General features: G+C 47.2%; 1 protein-coding gene across 1 annotated transcript in view; it reads right to left on the reverse strand.

Annotated features, from left to right (window-relative positions):
• Positions 1-493: 493 nt before the first annotated feature.
• Positions 494-15,527, reverse strand: part of TXNRD3 (thioredoxin reductase 3) — a 36,136-nt gene continuing 21,102 nt past the window's right edge. The window contains exons 12-15 of the mRNA XM_077780905.1: positions 13,130-13,237; positions 3,778-3,873; positions 1,689-1,823; positions 494-1,250 (exon numbers count right to left, since the gene is read on the reverse strand). Coding sequence (XP_077637031.1) covers positions 1,188-1,250; positions 1,689-1,823; positions 3,778-3,873; positions 13,130-13,237 — 402 coding nt within the window. The 3' untranslated portion in view covers positions 494-1,187. The remainder of the gene's footprint in view (positions 1,251-1,688; positions 1,824-3,777; positions 3,874-13,129; positions 13,238-15,527) is intronic.

A 15,527-nucleotide genomic window follows, 5' to 3' on the forward strand; every position in this document is an offset into this window, starting at 1 on the left:
GCAGCTCCAGGCTGTGAGCTGTCAGCACAGAGCCTGATGTGGGGCTCGAGCTCAGGACTGACGAGATCGTGACCTAGGCTGAAGTCGGGCGCTTAACCAACTGAGCCACCCAGGCGGCTCCTTAAATTTTTTTTTAATGTTTTCTTTCTTTCTTTCTTTTTTTTTAAAATGTTTTNTCAGTTGGTTAAATGGTTAAAACATGCCCAGAACTGTCCAATCCTATGACACTGGGCGAATGGCTGAGGTCCTGTGCAAGAGAGCCCTGGCTGCATCCTCTGCGGTGGACCGTTCCGTGATGCACTCCCCCAGAAAACCACAGACTGTCCAAAAGGACCTTGGATGCGCCCCCACTTCAAGGGCCTTTTAGATGCTGCCAGATGTGCAGATTCAAGTGGAATCTCCTGCCCCCAATTCATTTACTGAGTGTGACCATAACTAAACGGGTAGGATTGAATCCTTCTCAACAGTTTCAAATTAGCGAGACTTCCCATCGAACAGTATTGAAAACTTTTTAATATCACTCTTAAGATCAGGTGCAGAAGAGACAGAGCAGGTCTCGGGCAGGCGGCGCTGACACAGAGGACTCCAAGGCTGTGGCCACCGGAACCAGGACGGGGTGAGGCACGGGGCAGGGGTGATGTGGGTAAAGCGTCCGAAGACTGAAACCTGCGCAGCGCGGGCGACGTCCCGGGATGCACGGGCCGCAGCCGGCGCCTGGCGGGCCTCTCGGGGACGCCGCCCATCAGCCACCACGCCGCATTCCAGGCCCACGAACTGCAGGGTCGCCGCTTGACAGTCGGCTTCGTAACCGAGAAACACTTGCACAGACACAACGAGGCAAGGGGGTAACAACACCAGCCGCCGGAAAACTGAACTCGGATCAGCTGCGCGCTGGCGAGGTCCTTCGAGGGGAAGCTCGACTCTGACGCGGGAGACCATCGGCCTCAGCTCACCTGTCAACGGGTTCCGAGCTGAGACGTCAAGCAGGCAGGCCACCTGCCTCTCCCAGCCAGCCGAGGCCGCCGAGCACGCGCCCGCTGCTGTCCGGTCTCCTTGTCCTTCCCGTCTCCGAGCCGGGCCCTGCGCAAGAGAGCAGTGTGCGAGCACAGACTCGGTGTGCGAGGGCATCCCCACGTTCAACAGGAACGGGACGGGACAAGGTCGGCCGCACGGCAGCGGGGCTAGCCTCAGCAGCCCTTCTGGGTGACGTCTAGTCCCGACGACTTGGTGATTTCCAACGTGGTGAACACCTGTTCAAAAGGAAGAAAGCCAAACCCATGTATATGTAGCCACCGACATTTCAGAACTGCTTGAAGAAAACACGTGTGGAACAGTACACATCTACGTTAAATACGCAAAGCAGGGGCGCCTGGGTGGCTCAGTCGGTTAAGCGTCCGACTTTCGCTCAGGTCATGATCTCGCGGTTCGTGGGTTCGAGCCCCGCGTCGGGCTCTGTGCTGACTGCCAGCTCAGAGCCTGGAGCCTGTTTCAGTCTGTGCCTCCCTCTCTCTCTGACCCTCCCCTGCTCACGCTGTCTCTCTCTCTCTCTCCTAGAAATAAATAAAACATTAAAAAAAAAAAATACTCAAAGCAGCAGCGGACGCGACATCTCTCTGACACTGTGCTTTATGATGGTTCTTCAAATGACGCCAACTGAAATCAGTGAACACACAAACCTATTTCTGTACCTCACCACACGTGGGATGAATTCCAATGGTGTCATCGAGTAGCTGTTTGGTGAGCCCGCATTTCATTGCAGCCGCAAATCCTTGGGTGACCTCACCGGCATTCGGTCCGAGAACATGGAATCCTATCACCCGATACTTTTAATGCGCAACCACAAGGAAGAGAAACCCAGTAGGTTAATGGCCTGAACGGGAATCTATTTACTGCAAGTTCACAGTTAACATTTACGGCACCCACTCCAGAAAAAGCGCTCTAAAGCTGAACTGAGCAGAGGACATTATCGTGAAACTGAACCGCTGTAAGAATCTGTTAAATGAGCCAGTAAATGCACATCCAGAGTTAATTTGCACTCAAATTTACTAGAACAAGCAATTTACCCACTGCATGAAGGAGTTCATTAGTATGATGTAAATTTCCAAATTATGCTGAGATCGTGCTAAACAACAGCATAACAAATCTGAATTAAAGTCCAACGCTAGAATAACGCAACGGCGGCAGGCTGCCCCGCTCCTGACGTTAACCACGCAGAGATCAAGGAGTGCCCAGGCCTGCGTGGAGGGAGGGGGCGCGGGGCACGCGAGGAGCGGGTCTGTCAGGACAGGAAGCACTTATAAGTGAAGGCAGGTCTGGGAGGGGGAACCTCACTCATGATGTTCTCCAGGAGCCACAGTGAGCAGTAGGGCGACGCTCTGGAAACAGCAGTTTGGGAAGGAGTGACAGGAGGGGCCGAGCTGTGAGGGCAGGTGAGCAGGTTCCAAAGAGGGGCCAAGAGGCCTCGAGATTCTGCCCCAGGCCAGCAGTTGACACCTCGGTCGCGAGGTCAGAAAGCGTGGCTGCTGGCCTTGGCTCCGGCAGGGGCTCTCCCAGCCCGGCCCCGATCCCACTCAGGTAGCGCGTGCAGACGGCCTCCCCCGCTCCCTCGGGGAAGCCCCCCCAGCCCCCCACCCCGCAGCCGGCAGGACAGTAAGCTGAGGTCGCTCACGTCCAAGGTCAGAACAAGCAGCGCACCACTACCACCACCCCCGGGGGGCACAGCTGTGAACGCGTCACAGCCCTGGGGCGTTTCTGGAAAGTTCTGGCCCGTATCCCCGTCACTGCCCTGCACACCTGCTCCGGAGCTCTGGCTGCCTGCACCTCCCAGACAACGGGGCACATGCTAACTGGCCGTGAGACACCTGTCCTGTTACGCTGAGAACCACACGGGCACAGAGGCTGCGCTTAAACATGACGATGGTGGTTACTCTGTGAACTTTATACAAACATCAGTTGTTGGGTCTGTATTTATCTAATTTTGTTTTTGCTCCAAGATTATAAATTCTTAAAAAGGGAGAGACCAAGTCCTACAGACTTCTACACACAGCGTTCCTTACAAAGCAAGTCGTGAATAAACTGCTTTCACCTACAGTAATGAACGTGTCCGTTATCAATTCCAAATCATCTCAGTAACACACAGCCTCCAACGACCGCCTCTCCATCCCACTGATCTCCTTTGATGAAAACCTTCATTAGGAATCAGTTAATTAACTAGTTTTCAGGGGCGTCTGGGTGGCTCAGTCACTTAAGCAACTGACTGCGGTTTAGGTCATAATATCCCGGTTTGTGGGTTCGAGCCCCGCATCGGGCTCTGTGCTGACAGCTCGGAGCCTGCAGCTGCTTTGGATTCTGTGTCTCCCTCTCTCTCTGCTCCTCCCCTGCTCGTGCTCTGTCTCTCAAAAATAAATAAGCGTTAAAATTTTTTTTTAACATTCAACTAGTTCTCACTTCATGCAACCATCTCTTTCTAAAGGCTTCGGACGCACAGTTTACACACTGCACATGAACGCACACTTCCTACATTTTATTCGTTGATCACCAAAACCTTCATAGATCATCCGATTCTACGCTGCTCTGGAAAGAGACAACTTGCAGTGATTTTGTTTTTCAGAAGGTATCACTTGCTCAACCTCTACAAACACAGCAACTGCGTAGCCACTTGAGGGATTTCTGCCTTGCCCTGAAAGCCGTTTTTAAAGATGATTCAAACCCCAAAATCCTAGATTAAAAGCTACAGCTTAAAATGACGGCTTTTAAGCCTCCACGCAGATTACGTACATTGTCGAATTTGTTGCAAATTATCTTTGCGTAGCAAGTGTTGTTGTCCCTGCCAGCCACGGTCCACTCGAGAGGCCAGAACAAGGTGTGGTACACCTGCAAGGCAGGGGAGGCAGAGGTCAAGGTCAGCGTCTGTGAAAGCCACTCCCTGATGCGTTCTTCAGTGGCGTAAAGCCGGCAGCCTCTATCACAGCTTCAGGAAGTTCAAGCTTCGCTCTGCAGCAACGGGGATGGAAGTGGAGGGTATGACGCTAAGCGAAATGAGTCAGAGAAAGACACACATCCTATGGCTTCACTCATACGTGGAATTTAAGATACAAAACACATGAACGGAAAGGGAGGGGAACAAAACATTAGAGGCTCTTAAATATGGAGAATGGGGCGCCTGGGTGGCTTAGTCGGTTGAGCGTCCGACTTTCGCTTAGGTCATGATCTCGCGGTTCGTGGGTTCGAGCCCCGCGTCGGGCTCTGTGCTGACTGCCAGCTCAGAGCCTGGAGCCTGTTTCAGTCTGTGACTCCCTCTCTCTCTGACCCTCCCCTGCTCACGCTCTCTCTCTCTCTCTCCTAGAAATAAATAAAAATATGTAATAAATAAATAAATAAATATGGAGAACAGACCGAGGGTTGCTGGTGGGTGGAGGGTGGGGGAGGGGCTAAATGGACGAGGGGCATTAAGGAGGGCACTTGCTGAGATCAGCACTGGGTGTTCTACGTAGGGGAAGAATCACTGGATTCTACTCCTGAAATCATTATTCCACTCTATGCTCACTGGGATGTAAATTAAAAATAATTAAAAAAAAAATTTCAGGGGCGCCTGGGTGGCTTAGTCGGTTAAGCGTCCGCCTTTTGCTTAGGTCATGATCTCGCGNGCTTCACAAGTGTGTTGACCTTTTTTTTTTTTTTCTCTTGGCTCAGCTGTTAGTCCAGAAAAATCTAATTAACTAAACTGAATCTGCAAACAGTTATAGAGTGCTACTCTCTAGGGCAATGCAGAGGGGCCCGGTCACCTGAGAAGGTAAATACAGCCTTCGATTCTGCTTCCGTGAATCGACAGCCTGCCTACAGGGTTCACGGTCACACCAAATGCGGGAAAAGCAGAAGAAATGAAATAGTTATGATCTCTAATCCTTTTAATATGCTGTTTAATTTGGTTTGCTAGTATTTAGAGGATTTCTGCATTAATATTCATAAAGAATTTTATCTGTACTTTAAAAATTTTTTAATGTTTTTTTAATTATCTTGAGACAGAAAGAGAGAGAGAGAGAGAGAGAGAAGCAGCATGAGTGGGGGAAGGGCAGAGAGAGAGGAGAGAGAGAATCCCAAGGAAGCTCCAGGCTGCCAGCACAGAGCCTGATGAGGGACTCAAACTCATGAACTGTGTAATCATGACCTGAGCTGAAACCAAGAGTTGGACACTTAACGGACTGAGCCTCCCAGGCGCCCCTTATCGATCCTTTTTTGCAGTAGAAATGACCATGGTAGAAAGGCAGTGCTGGCCTCATGCAAAATTAGAAAACTGTCAGTGTTAACTCTTCTTCAAATGTTTGGTAGAATTCACCAGTGAAGCGATCCGGTTCTGGGATTTTGTTTGCTGAGAGGTTTTTTGATTCACCATTGATCCGTCACCTTGCTAGTCACTTTCTGCAGGATTCAGGTTTTGCTATTTATGAAGTGTGTCTAATAATGTATCAGTTTCTCTAGGTCTCTGATTTGCTGGTATAAAATTGATCATACTATTCTTCTATAATTAAAAAAGGATAATTTCTATAAAATAAGGAATATCCTCACTTTCATTTATGATTTCAGATATTTCAGTCTTCCTTTTCCCGAGTCGATCTACTAAGTTTGTCATTTCTGTCGACCTTTTTTCAAACTTTCCCTTCTGTTACTGATTTCTGGTTTCATTACTGTGATCAGAAGAGATGTTCAGTATGGTTTTAATCTTAAAATGTACTAAGACGCGTCTTCTGCTCTAACATCTGCTTTATAACGAAATGTTTCGTTTGCACTTGAGAAGAATGTATATTCTGCTGTTTTTGGGTGCGGCGTTCTAACATTCATTGGTTTGTAAGTATTCAAGTGCCCCACTTCTCCAGGGGCGCCTGAGGGGCTCAGTCGGTAAGGGTCCGACTTTGGCTCAGGCCATGATCTCATGGTTCATGAGTTCAAGCCCCGTGTCGGGCTCTGTGCTGACAGCTCAGAGCCTGGAGCTGCTTCAGATTCTGTGACTCCCTCTCTCTCTGACCCTCCCCTGCTCACACTCTCTCTCTCAGAAATAAATAAAACATTTAAAAAAAACTCTCTCCAGCTATTACTGTAGAAGTATCGATTTCTCTTTATCTTTCTGACAATTTTGTTTCATATATTTTTGGGCTGTATATGTTTACAGTTGTTATACGTTTTAGCTGTATTAAATTTTTTATAAAATGTTTTAATGTTTATTTTTGAGAGAGAGAGTGTGAGTGCAGGAGGGTCAGAGAGAGAGGGAGACACAATATCCCACAGGCTCCATCCAGGCTCTGAGCTGTCAGCACAGAGCTCGACGTGGGGCTCAAACTCATGAACCATGAGACCATGCCCTGAGCTGAAGTTGGACGCTTAACTGACTGAGGCACCCAGGCGCCCTGTTGTATTAAATAAAAAATTTTTTAAATATTTATTTATTTTTGAGAGAGACAGAGCACGAATGGGGGAGGGGCAGAGAGAAGGAGACGCAGAATCTGAAACAGGCTCCAGTGAGCTGTCAGCACAGAGCCTGATGTGGGGCTCGAACTCAGGAACAGCGAGATCATGACCTCGGCTGAAGTCAGATGCTTAACCAACTGAGCCAGCCGGGTGCCCCTGCTATACTGAATTTTTAAATCAATATAAATAAGTCCTTTCTCTACTGTAAGCTTTTTAATTTTTTAAAATGTTTTAGTTTTGAGGGAGAGAGAGACAGCGTGAGCAGGGGAGGGGCAGAGAGAGAGGGAGACACAGAATCCAAAGGAGGCTCCAGGCTCCGAGCTGTCAGCACAGAGCCTGACGCGGGGCTCGAACCCACGAACCGCGAGATCATGACCTAAGCGAAAGTCCGACTCTTAAACGACTGAGCAACCCAGGCGCGCCCCTTAGATCCCATTTTTTAAGTCAAATCTGACAAACTGTCTTTTAATAGCACACCTTCACCCATTTACTTTTTACATGACTACTGATAAAGGAGAATTTATTTTTGTGTTCATCTGCTTTCTGTATGTCTTATATGTTTTTCACTCCTTAATTCCTCTACTACAGCCTTTTTTGTACTTAGTTTATTTTCTGTAGTGTGCCATTTTGATTGCCTTATTGTTTCCTTTTGGTATATTTAAAAAGTTATTATCATAGTAGTTACCTTGGGAATTACAATTAACACCTGAAATTTATAACAATCTTGTTGGAATAATACCTACTTAGTTTCAATAACATGCAACATTCTGCTTCTATATATCTCCATCCCTTCCTCTTTTATATTCTTACTGTCACAGGACAGATTTTATATAATGCATGCTCATTAACTTGGATTTAAAATTATGTTTAATACATTTTCCTTTAAATTAAAAAATGTTTTTAATGTTTATTCATTTTTGAGAGGCAGAGAGAGACAGAACATTAGCAGGGGAGAGGCAGAGAGAGAGAGAGAGAGAGAGAGAGAGAGAGAGAGAGAGAGAGAGAGAATCTGAAGCAGGCTCCAGGCTCTGAGCCGTCAGCACAGAGCCCGACGCGGGGCTCGAACCCACAAACCGCGAGATCATGACCTGAACTGAAGTTGGATGCCCAACTGACTAAGCCACCCAGACGCCCCACTATCTGATATCCTTTCATTCCTGTAAATTCTGTTTACAATATAAACAATAAAAAGGACATTCAACAATAAATATAAAAAGTATATTGAACTGATATAAGGAAAGATTATAAGCCTATATTGAGGAATATAAAAAAAGATTTGAGAGACACATACCGTATTTCTGGATGATAAAATTCAATATTGTAAAAATGTCAGTGCTTTTATATTCACCCATAAATTTAATGCAAGTTCAATAAAAATCCCAAGGGAATTTTTTTGTCTGCAAATCTACGTCATTATCATAAAGTCCACCATAAGAATAACAAATGAGAATAACCAAGAAAATATTGAAAAAGAAGAAAGAGAGGTACCTGCGTTGTCACCTACTAAAATGTGTTACAGGGTTAAAGTCAAATTGTATAATCTTGTTACATGAAGCCACAGATACTAATGGAAATTAATTAAGACGCCCCATCGTTAGAATTCAATTCACCTGCAATGACTGGTAAAAATAACAATGGCTTAAGACTACAGAAGTTTATTTTTCTCTTATTTTTAGAATAAACACTAAACAAGGTAAGATGAAAAATAAACAAGGTAAATAATCCACAAATTAAATTCACTCAGTTTTTATTTTTCTGGAAATGTCCTAATACCTTCATTTCTGGGGGCTCCTGGGGGGCTCCATCAGTTAAGCATCTGACTCTTGATTTCGGCTCAGGTCACGATCCCACGGTTTGTGAGTTTGAGCCCCGCACTGTCAGTGTAGAGTCTGCTAGGGATTCTCTGCCTCCCCCTCTCTCTGCCTCTCCCCTGCTCGCACTACCTCTCTCTCTCAAAATAAATAAATAAAATTAAAAAATATATATCCTTTGTTTCTAAAAGACAGCTTTGCCAGATACAGAAGTCTTGGATGATAGTTTTCTTGCTGGACTTGAACTATCTCACCCTATTGTCTTCTGGCCTCCATCGTTTCTAATGAAAAATCAGCCGTTTATCCCATTATCCTTTCATACAATGGGTTGCATCCCTCTTGCTGCTTTTAAAACTAGCTCTTTTTCGTAGGGTTTGAACAATCTGATTGTAACGGGTGTCAGCATGGTTCTCTGAGATGACCTGCTCGGCTGTCCTGCCTGTGTGTGTAGGTTGATGTATCTCATCAAATCCCGGCAGTTTTTCCCGTTACTTCCTCGAATATTCCTTCTGCCTCTTATTCTCCCCCGTCTCCTTCTGGGACTCTTTTAATGCATATGCTGGTGTGCTTCAAGCCGTCCCAGTCGTTTCTCGGGACTTCTTCATGTTTCTCCATTCCTTTTTCTCTCTTTCTGCAGACCGCGTAATTTCAACTCTCTTATTTTCAAGTTCATTGATGCTTTCTTCTGCATACTTCCATATATGCTGCTGAGCCCTTCTAGTGAGTGTTTCAATTCGGTCATTGTACTTTTTAGCTCCAGGATTTCTTGTCGGTTCTTTTTACATAACTTCTATCTCTTGAATGATATTTTGTTCAGACACTGTTTTCCTGATTTCCTTTAGTTACTTGTCCACAGTTTCCTTTAGCTCACTGAATATGTTTAACGTTGATCTAATCGCTGATTTAATGTCTTTGACTAATAATTCCAAGGTCTGGGCTTCTTCTGGAATAGTTTCTGTCAAAGTCTTTTTTCTTGTGAAGGGGTAATACTTTTCTGGTTCCTTGTAGGTTATTAGTTAAACTGTGTCCTCCTAGCCCACAGGATCTTAGTATGAGATCAAACAGGGTCAATGTATGTGTAATTCGCTAAGATGAGGTCATTCTGGAGTAGGGTGGTTCCCATAATCCACCGTGACCGGTGTCCTTATAGAAAAGGAAAATTTTAGATAATCACACACACAAATGGGGAATCCCAAGGAAAGATAAGGTAGGATCTACAAGCCAAGGAATGACAAAGATTGCCAGAAAGACCAGGAAAGAGGGATGGACTAGATCCTCCCTCCCAGAAATCAAACGGGAACACCCCTGTCGACACCCTGATGTGGGCCTTCTGGCCTCTAGAACTGTGAGACAATAGAATCTTGTGGTTTAAACCCCCAGTCCGTGGTACTTTGTTATGGCAAATTAATAGATGCAGGGTTTTTTTCCCCCTCAAGCCTGGACATTCTGAGTATTATAACAGGGTATCTGGAAATTATGTATTTCCACACTTCAGAGATTGCTAGGGCTTTTTGCCCACTGATGGCTAGAGTTATCTGTGTATGACTTTTCCAAACTGCTTTTGCACACTGTGTGTTCACTGTTGTGGTTTCAGATCCATCATCTCCGAGGACGGTCAAGAGCCTGGCAAAGACGTCCTTAGATGTCTGACTCCCAAAATGGCAGGAGAAGGGAGCATTCTCTCCTGAAGTCCCACGGCAGCAAGGAAGCCGCCTCAGCCTGGGGAGGCTGGTGCCGAACCCTCAGCCGTCAGAAGCAGGGATCACCAGTCAAACACTGCCCCGATCTGGAGGACACGGCCCTAACCGCCCACTCTGGTACCTGCAAGCTGCACCAGTTGCCACCAACCCAGCAGCTGCCCACCAGGACGGCTCTGTGGGACGTCTGCCATTTGTAAAACACAGAAATCCACCACCGCTCCCTGGCCTCCCCCTCTGGCTCTCTCCTGGGCACTGAAAGCTCTCAGCTAGGCTCCCGGGCCCCAGAAGAACCACTTCAAACACTTCCTGCCAGTTCAGTTGTTTTCTCAGTGAAGGGAGGGTCGCCAGGAGGCCCCCTGCTTCGCCATTTTCCATGACATCACTGCTGTTCACCCAGCTACTACTGAGTAGTGTCCCCGGTATGGACGTACTGCCTTCGGTCTAACCATTCATCTGATGAAGGACATTTGATGTTTAGAAAAATAAAAGGACAGGGGCGCCTGGGTGGCTTAGTCGGTTAAGCATCCGACTTTCGCTCAGGTCATGATCTCACGGTTCGTGGGTTCGAGCCCCGCGTCGGGCTCTGTNGGGAACGCAGGGAGAACCAGAGATGAGGGGCTTGGCCTGGAGACGGCAGGGACGGAAGGAACTGGGTACACAAGACGGACTCCTGTCCCAGGCGGAAAGCTGACCGCACTTCCTAGGGAAGTGACTCTGGATGGCGACCAACACGGGAGACGTAAGGATGGCTCTCGGCGTATAGAGGGGGTCTTCTCTGAGAACCAAAGATCTTTACTAGATTCTCAAAGGAATTCATATCAAAACAGATTAAAACCTTACTTTTAGACACTTGAATATTTTGTACGAAGTCAGGCCACCAGAGGCCACCACGTCAGCATGGCCATATTTTGGCCTCTTCAGGAATTACTTGTTTCTTACACTGTGCCGTGGATTCTGCCACAGGCCTGCGTTTCTGGATCTAATGAGGACCAGCTCTAGAAAACCCAAAACTGTATTTACTAAGGAGATATTTTAAGGCCACTGTTCACCATATCTCAATGCCCGTTGTATAAAAACTTGACAAAATCTCCCTCAATTCTCCCTCCTCTAGTCAGGTAGTAGGAAAGGCAGAGGTAGATCTTTAGGTTAGTTCTAAAGCAAGTCTGTGGGCCTTTATGGCTTGAATTCTGCAACCAACAGATTCGTTTTTCTTCTAACACCATCCTGCCCCCCCACCTTCATTTTCTTCCTACCTCGACTTCCTCGCTTTGGAAAAATATTACATATGTGCTTTTGAGAGGCATCCCCAAATCTCTTTGTAATAGGAACTTAAAAAAAAATAATAGATCAGATTTCTGATAAACACATTTTAAAAATAATAAATAAATAAGCAAGTAAACAAACGAATAAGAAAAGGAGAGTTGATCTGCAGTGAACCTTAGGAAATAGATCCTGAAGTAATCCTATAGGAGACTCTTTTCCTATAAAGGTATTCCTGTCTGGAGTACAGCCTTCTATATTCTTCCTCTCGGGTGCCTGCCTTTCTACCTTAATTTGTCATTAATTTCAAAAGTTTCTTTTTTTTTTCTCTCCAGGCACCTAGGTGGCTCAGTCGGTTAAGCATCCGACTTTAGCTCAGGTCATGATCTCATGGTTTGTGGGTTCGAGCCCCACATTGGGCTCTGTGCTGACAGCTCAGAGCCTGGAGCCTGCGTCAGATTCTGTGTTTCCCTCTCTCTCTGACCTTTTGCTCCTCACATTGTCTCTCTCCCTCTCAGAAATAAATTTAAAACATTAAAAAAATTTTTTAATGAAAAGTTTTTTTTACCTAAGTGTTAAACTCGTAACTGTTGACATAATTCTAAAACTCAAGTAAAAGTTTACCACTGCAGAAAAAAATGACTTGTTATATACAGGGAGTTACTTATAAACGCCGATCCAATAATGTCCTCTAAAACATATGTTTCTCATTGAAAACAACTATCTAAAGTAACATTACAAAGTACCTATGTATTTTTAAGTATCTTCACGCCCAGTGCAGAGTCCAACGTGAGGCCTGAACTCACGACCCTGCGAACAAGCCTTGAGCTGAGTTAGACACTTAACTGACTGAGCCACCCGGGTGCCCCTACACTATAAAGCTTTAATCATGTTTACTGGAAATGTATATAAGGGCTTCAGTTAGTCGTCAGGCCATTTAACTACTGCTATGACTTAAAGGCCTTCCCAGTAATCGAGATGCCTTCAAGGGAGAGGAATGATATTTCATTCTCTTTGGTCTCAATTCTCTTTGGTAGAAAACATCAAGTACGAATACTCTTCCTGCTCTCCTTATTTCTCTCTATCCCTCCCATGTTGGAAGAGTGTGCAGAAAAGGGCCACTCAACCTACAATCAAAACACAACGTAAGAAAATATTTCTTTCGAAGCTTGTGATGCTTGGTTGGGGCAGGGGTGATGGGGAGGGGGAAATACACGTGTGTGGAGTTCATCTTTTTGGGAATCTGACAGCCCACCCCCGCCCAGGCCATAAACAGTGCAGGCTCCTAGGCTCCCAGAGCCGTGTGCACGTGACCCGAGCCCGGCTACCGCCATGCGTAATGGACGTGGCTGGACAGCTGACCCGATTTGCACCAATCAGATGTCCTCTCCCATCATTTAGGATTGAGACTGAGAAACAGTGAGTCAGTTGATTCCTCCTACGACCAAAACTATTGGATAAACTTGTTCGTAGAAGAAAGGCCTTATTTCGGCTGCTATGTGCATGCCGGGGGCAGACAGAGTCTGGACGCAGAAGCGGAAGAATGAAACCGCATGCACGCGCGAGGTGCAGTTTCTAGTTTTCAGGCCTCTTCCTGAGGCCTTGATACCCTCTCACATTCCACAAAGTCTCACAGTAACTTGGGCTTCCTCAGATAGACATTTGTCACTTGTAACCCGAAAGTCCTAATGCGTACGCTCTATGTCCCCCTTTCCCCAACTGGCGTATTATTATTAGCTAGAGTTTAAATTAGTGAATTCCTAATTTTACTAAAATGGGAATAGGATTTCCTACAACATAACCGTTACAAGTAACTCGCAAAACACAAAGCGACAGCGAAGTCTGTCGCCTGAAAGAGAAGCTCTGAAAAGGTAAAGCAGTAAAACGCCGTCTTACTTCGAGATGCTCTTTCTTATGCACTTGGATAGCCTTCTCTTCAGAGAGCCCGCAGCAGCCATACTCCAGGGGAGTAAACACTGTAGTCGGAACATTGAGGTAATCGCACTGAAAGACAAACGAGTTACGTCTGCTTAGTTGGGGACACTTTTCACAGGAAACATCGACCTTAAATACATCTATGGAAGGAGAATAAGGAAGCCCGGTTCAATGTGACAGATTTGGCCATATCACCGCTTTGGGGACTGTGACGTCACCCTCAAGGGTGGGGTGGGGCCAGCTCTCCCGGAGCCCCAACCTGACTTCCGTTTCTGAAACAGGGCATTTGAGGCGAAGTGCCTCGACAGATGCGCTCTAAAATGTCTTCTTGCCTTCCCTAGGATTCCAGACCCTTCTCTGCCAGAACACCTCTACCAGGTGACTGAGAATCACGCCTTTTCGCTGGGAGCTGAGGCCTCCCTTGGCCGGTCACACAACGATGCCGCAGAGGGGCTGGGCGAAGAAGTATTTCAACAGTGCGGGATGGCGTGACTGCCCTGGACCATCGAGGGGAGATGGTGCATGTACGGGGTGGGGGTGGGGGGGCTGAAACATGGGGACCAGGATCTCACAGGCCCTGCGCCTCTGGCAGAGCCCCCAGAGAGCCCTTGCCAGACTAAGGCAGGCCGTGCGTGGACATCACAGGGACACTCCCCACCTGGAGCCCTACGCACATCTACTGGCAGCTCTGTGCGCCTGCCTCTGGGAAGGTGCGAGCCCAGGTGGCATCCTGCCTGGAAGAGAGTGTCTCTGGGATGCCTGGAGAGAACTGGGACACACTGGTGGAAGCATCATAAAACCTTTGGGTGCAGAGAAGGCAGGGGCAGAAAGGCTGGAGGGGACAACCAGAGACAGAGGTCACTGGCCTGTCCATCCATAGCCCCTCAAGGGGCGACCCTGCCCACAGCACTACGTGTCCCCCCCCAACCTTGCCAACAGGTTGTTGGCGATTAGGTCAAGGCTGACAAGAAAGCTGACGCAGAAGCTGGCCAGAAACCTACATAGAAAAAGATAAGCTACGTTAATCAGTTCTTTCTTCTGCAGGAAGATGAGCTAGAGGCAAAGGAAGACTCTCTCAGCGGCAGCGGGACCGGAAGAAATGCACCTGTGGAGCCGTTGCCACGCTCGGCCGGGGGAAGAGCGCCCCGTGAGGCCCCCACCTGTGCTGGGGCCCCAGAGCGGCCGTGACCCCGGACCCAGTTCTGGCTCCACATGCAGGGCGGCCCGGGCCGGGAATGCTTCTTATTCAAAGGCGCCGCGCATTTCAACCCAGAGTTACAGGCTCCTTGTAAGAAACCGCCTCAGTCTGCGTAACATGAAGGAGTGTCTACTTTTCGTGACCCCGAGCAAAACCAGACCAAAACGCCACCCAGTATCCTTACGCCAATGAGGCCGACGAGACACGTCGGCCTAGAATCTCTACGCTACATGCTCTAAGACCGCTTCCCTTTGCTAACCGGCAAATCATGGATCTGCTGACACCAAGGGTTTTCTTTGTTCCAACATGAAGGAATCACGTAACCACAGGGACCGCCTTCGTCTTTTCTGAGTTCTCTTAGGCCCTCAAATATCCATCAATTTGTTTGCAGTTGAACCTTGAATAATGTGGGGGTTGGGGTGCTGAACCCCATGCAGTCAAAAATCCATACATAACTTTTGACCCTCCCCCCACAAAAAGTTACCTACTAATAGCCTACTGTTGACTGGAAGCCTTACCAATTAACACAAATGGTCGATTAACACGCATTATTATGTTGTATGTATCTTATACTGCGTTCCCACAATAAAGTAGGCTAGAGAAAAAAATGTTATGAAGAAAATCATAAGGAGAAGAAAATACATCTGTCATACCGTCCTGTGTTTACTGAGAAGAATCTACTGTAAGTGGCCCCACACAGTTCAAACCCATGATGTTCAAGGTCAGCTGTCCTGACCAGCAACTGACCCCGGGTCCCACGACTTACAGGGAAGGCTTATTCTCAATGGATGCCTTTTGTCTCCTGCTTCCTAACAATTAAGAATAAACAACAGGAAATGCCTCCATGTTCCTTCCTTCCACCGGAAACAGTTTCCCCACGGGGCGCCTCGGTGGCTCAGTCGGTTAAGCGGCCAACTTCGGCTCAGGTCGTGATCTACGGTTGGTGAATTCAAGCCCCGCGTCGGGCTCTGTGCTGACAGCTCGGAGCCTGGAGCCTGTTTTGGATTCTGTGTCTCCCTCTCTCTCTCTGCCCCCTCTTCTGCTCGTGCTCTGTCTCCCTGTCTCTCAAAAATAAATATATATTAAAACAATTTTTTAAAACAACAGCAACAAAAGTTTCTCCACATCTCAGACCATCTCCTCCAACTGAAGCTGACTTCA

The sequence above is a fragment of the Crocuta crocuta genome, unplaced genomic scaffold (genome assembly GCF_008692635.1).
Source record: "Crocuta crocuta isolate KB4526 unplaced genomic scaffold, BGI_CrCroc_1.0 scaffold299, whole genome shotgun sequence".
Classification (NCBI taxonomy): domain Eukaryota; kingdom Metazoa; phylum Chordata; class Mammalia; order Carnivora; family Hyaenidae; genus Crocuta; species Crocuta crocuta.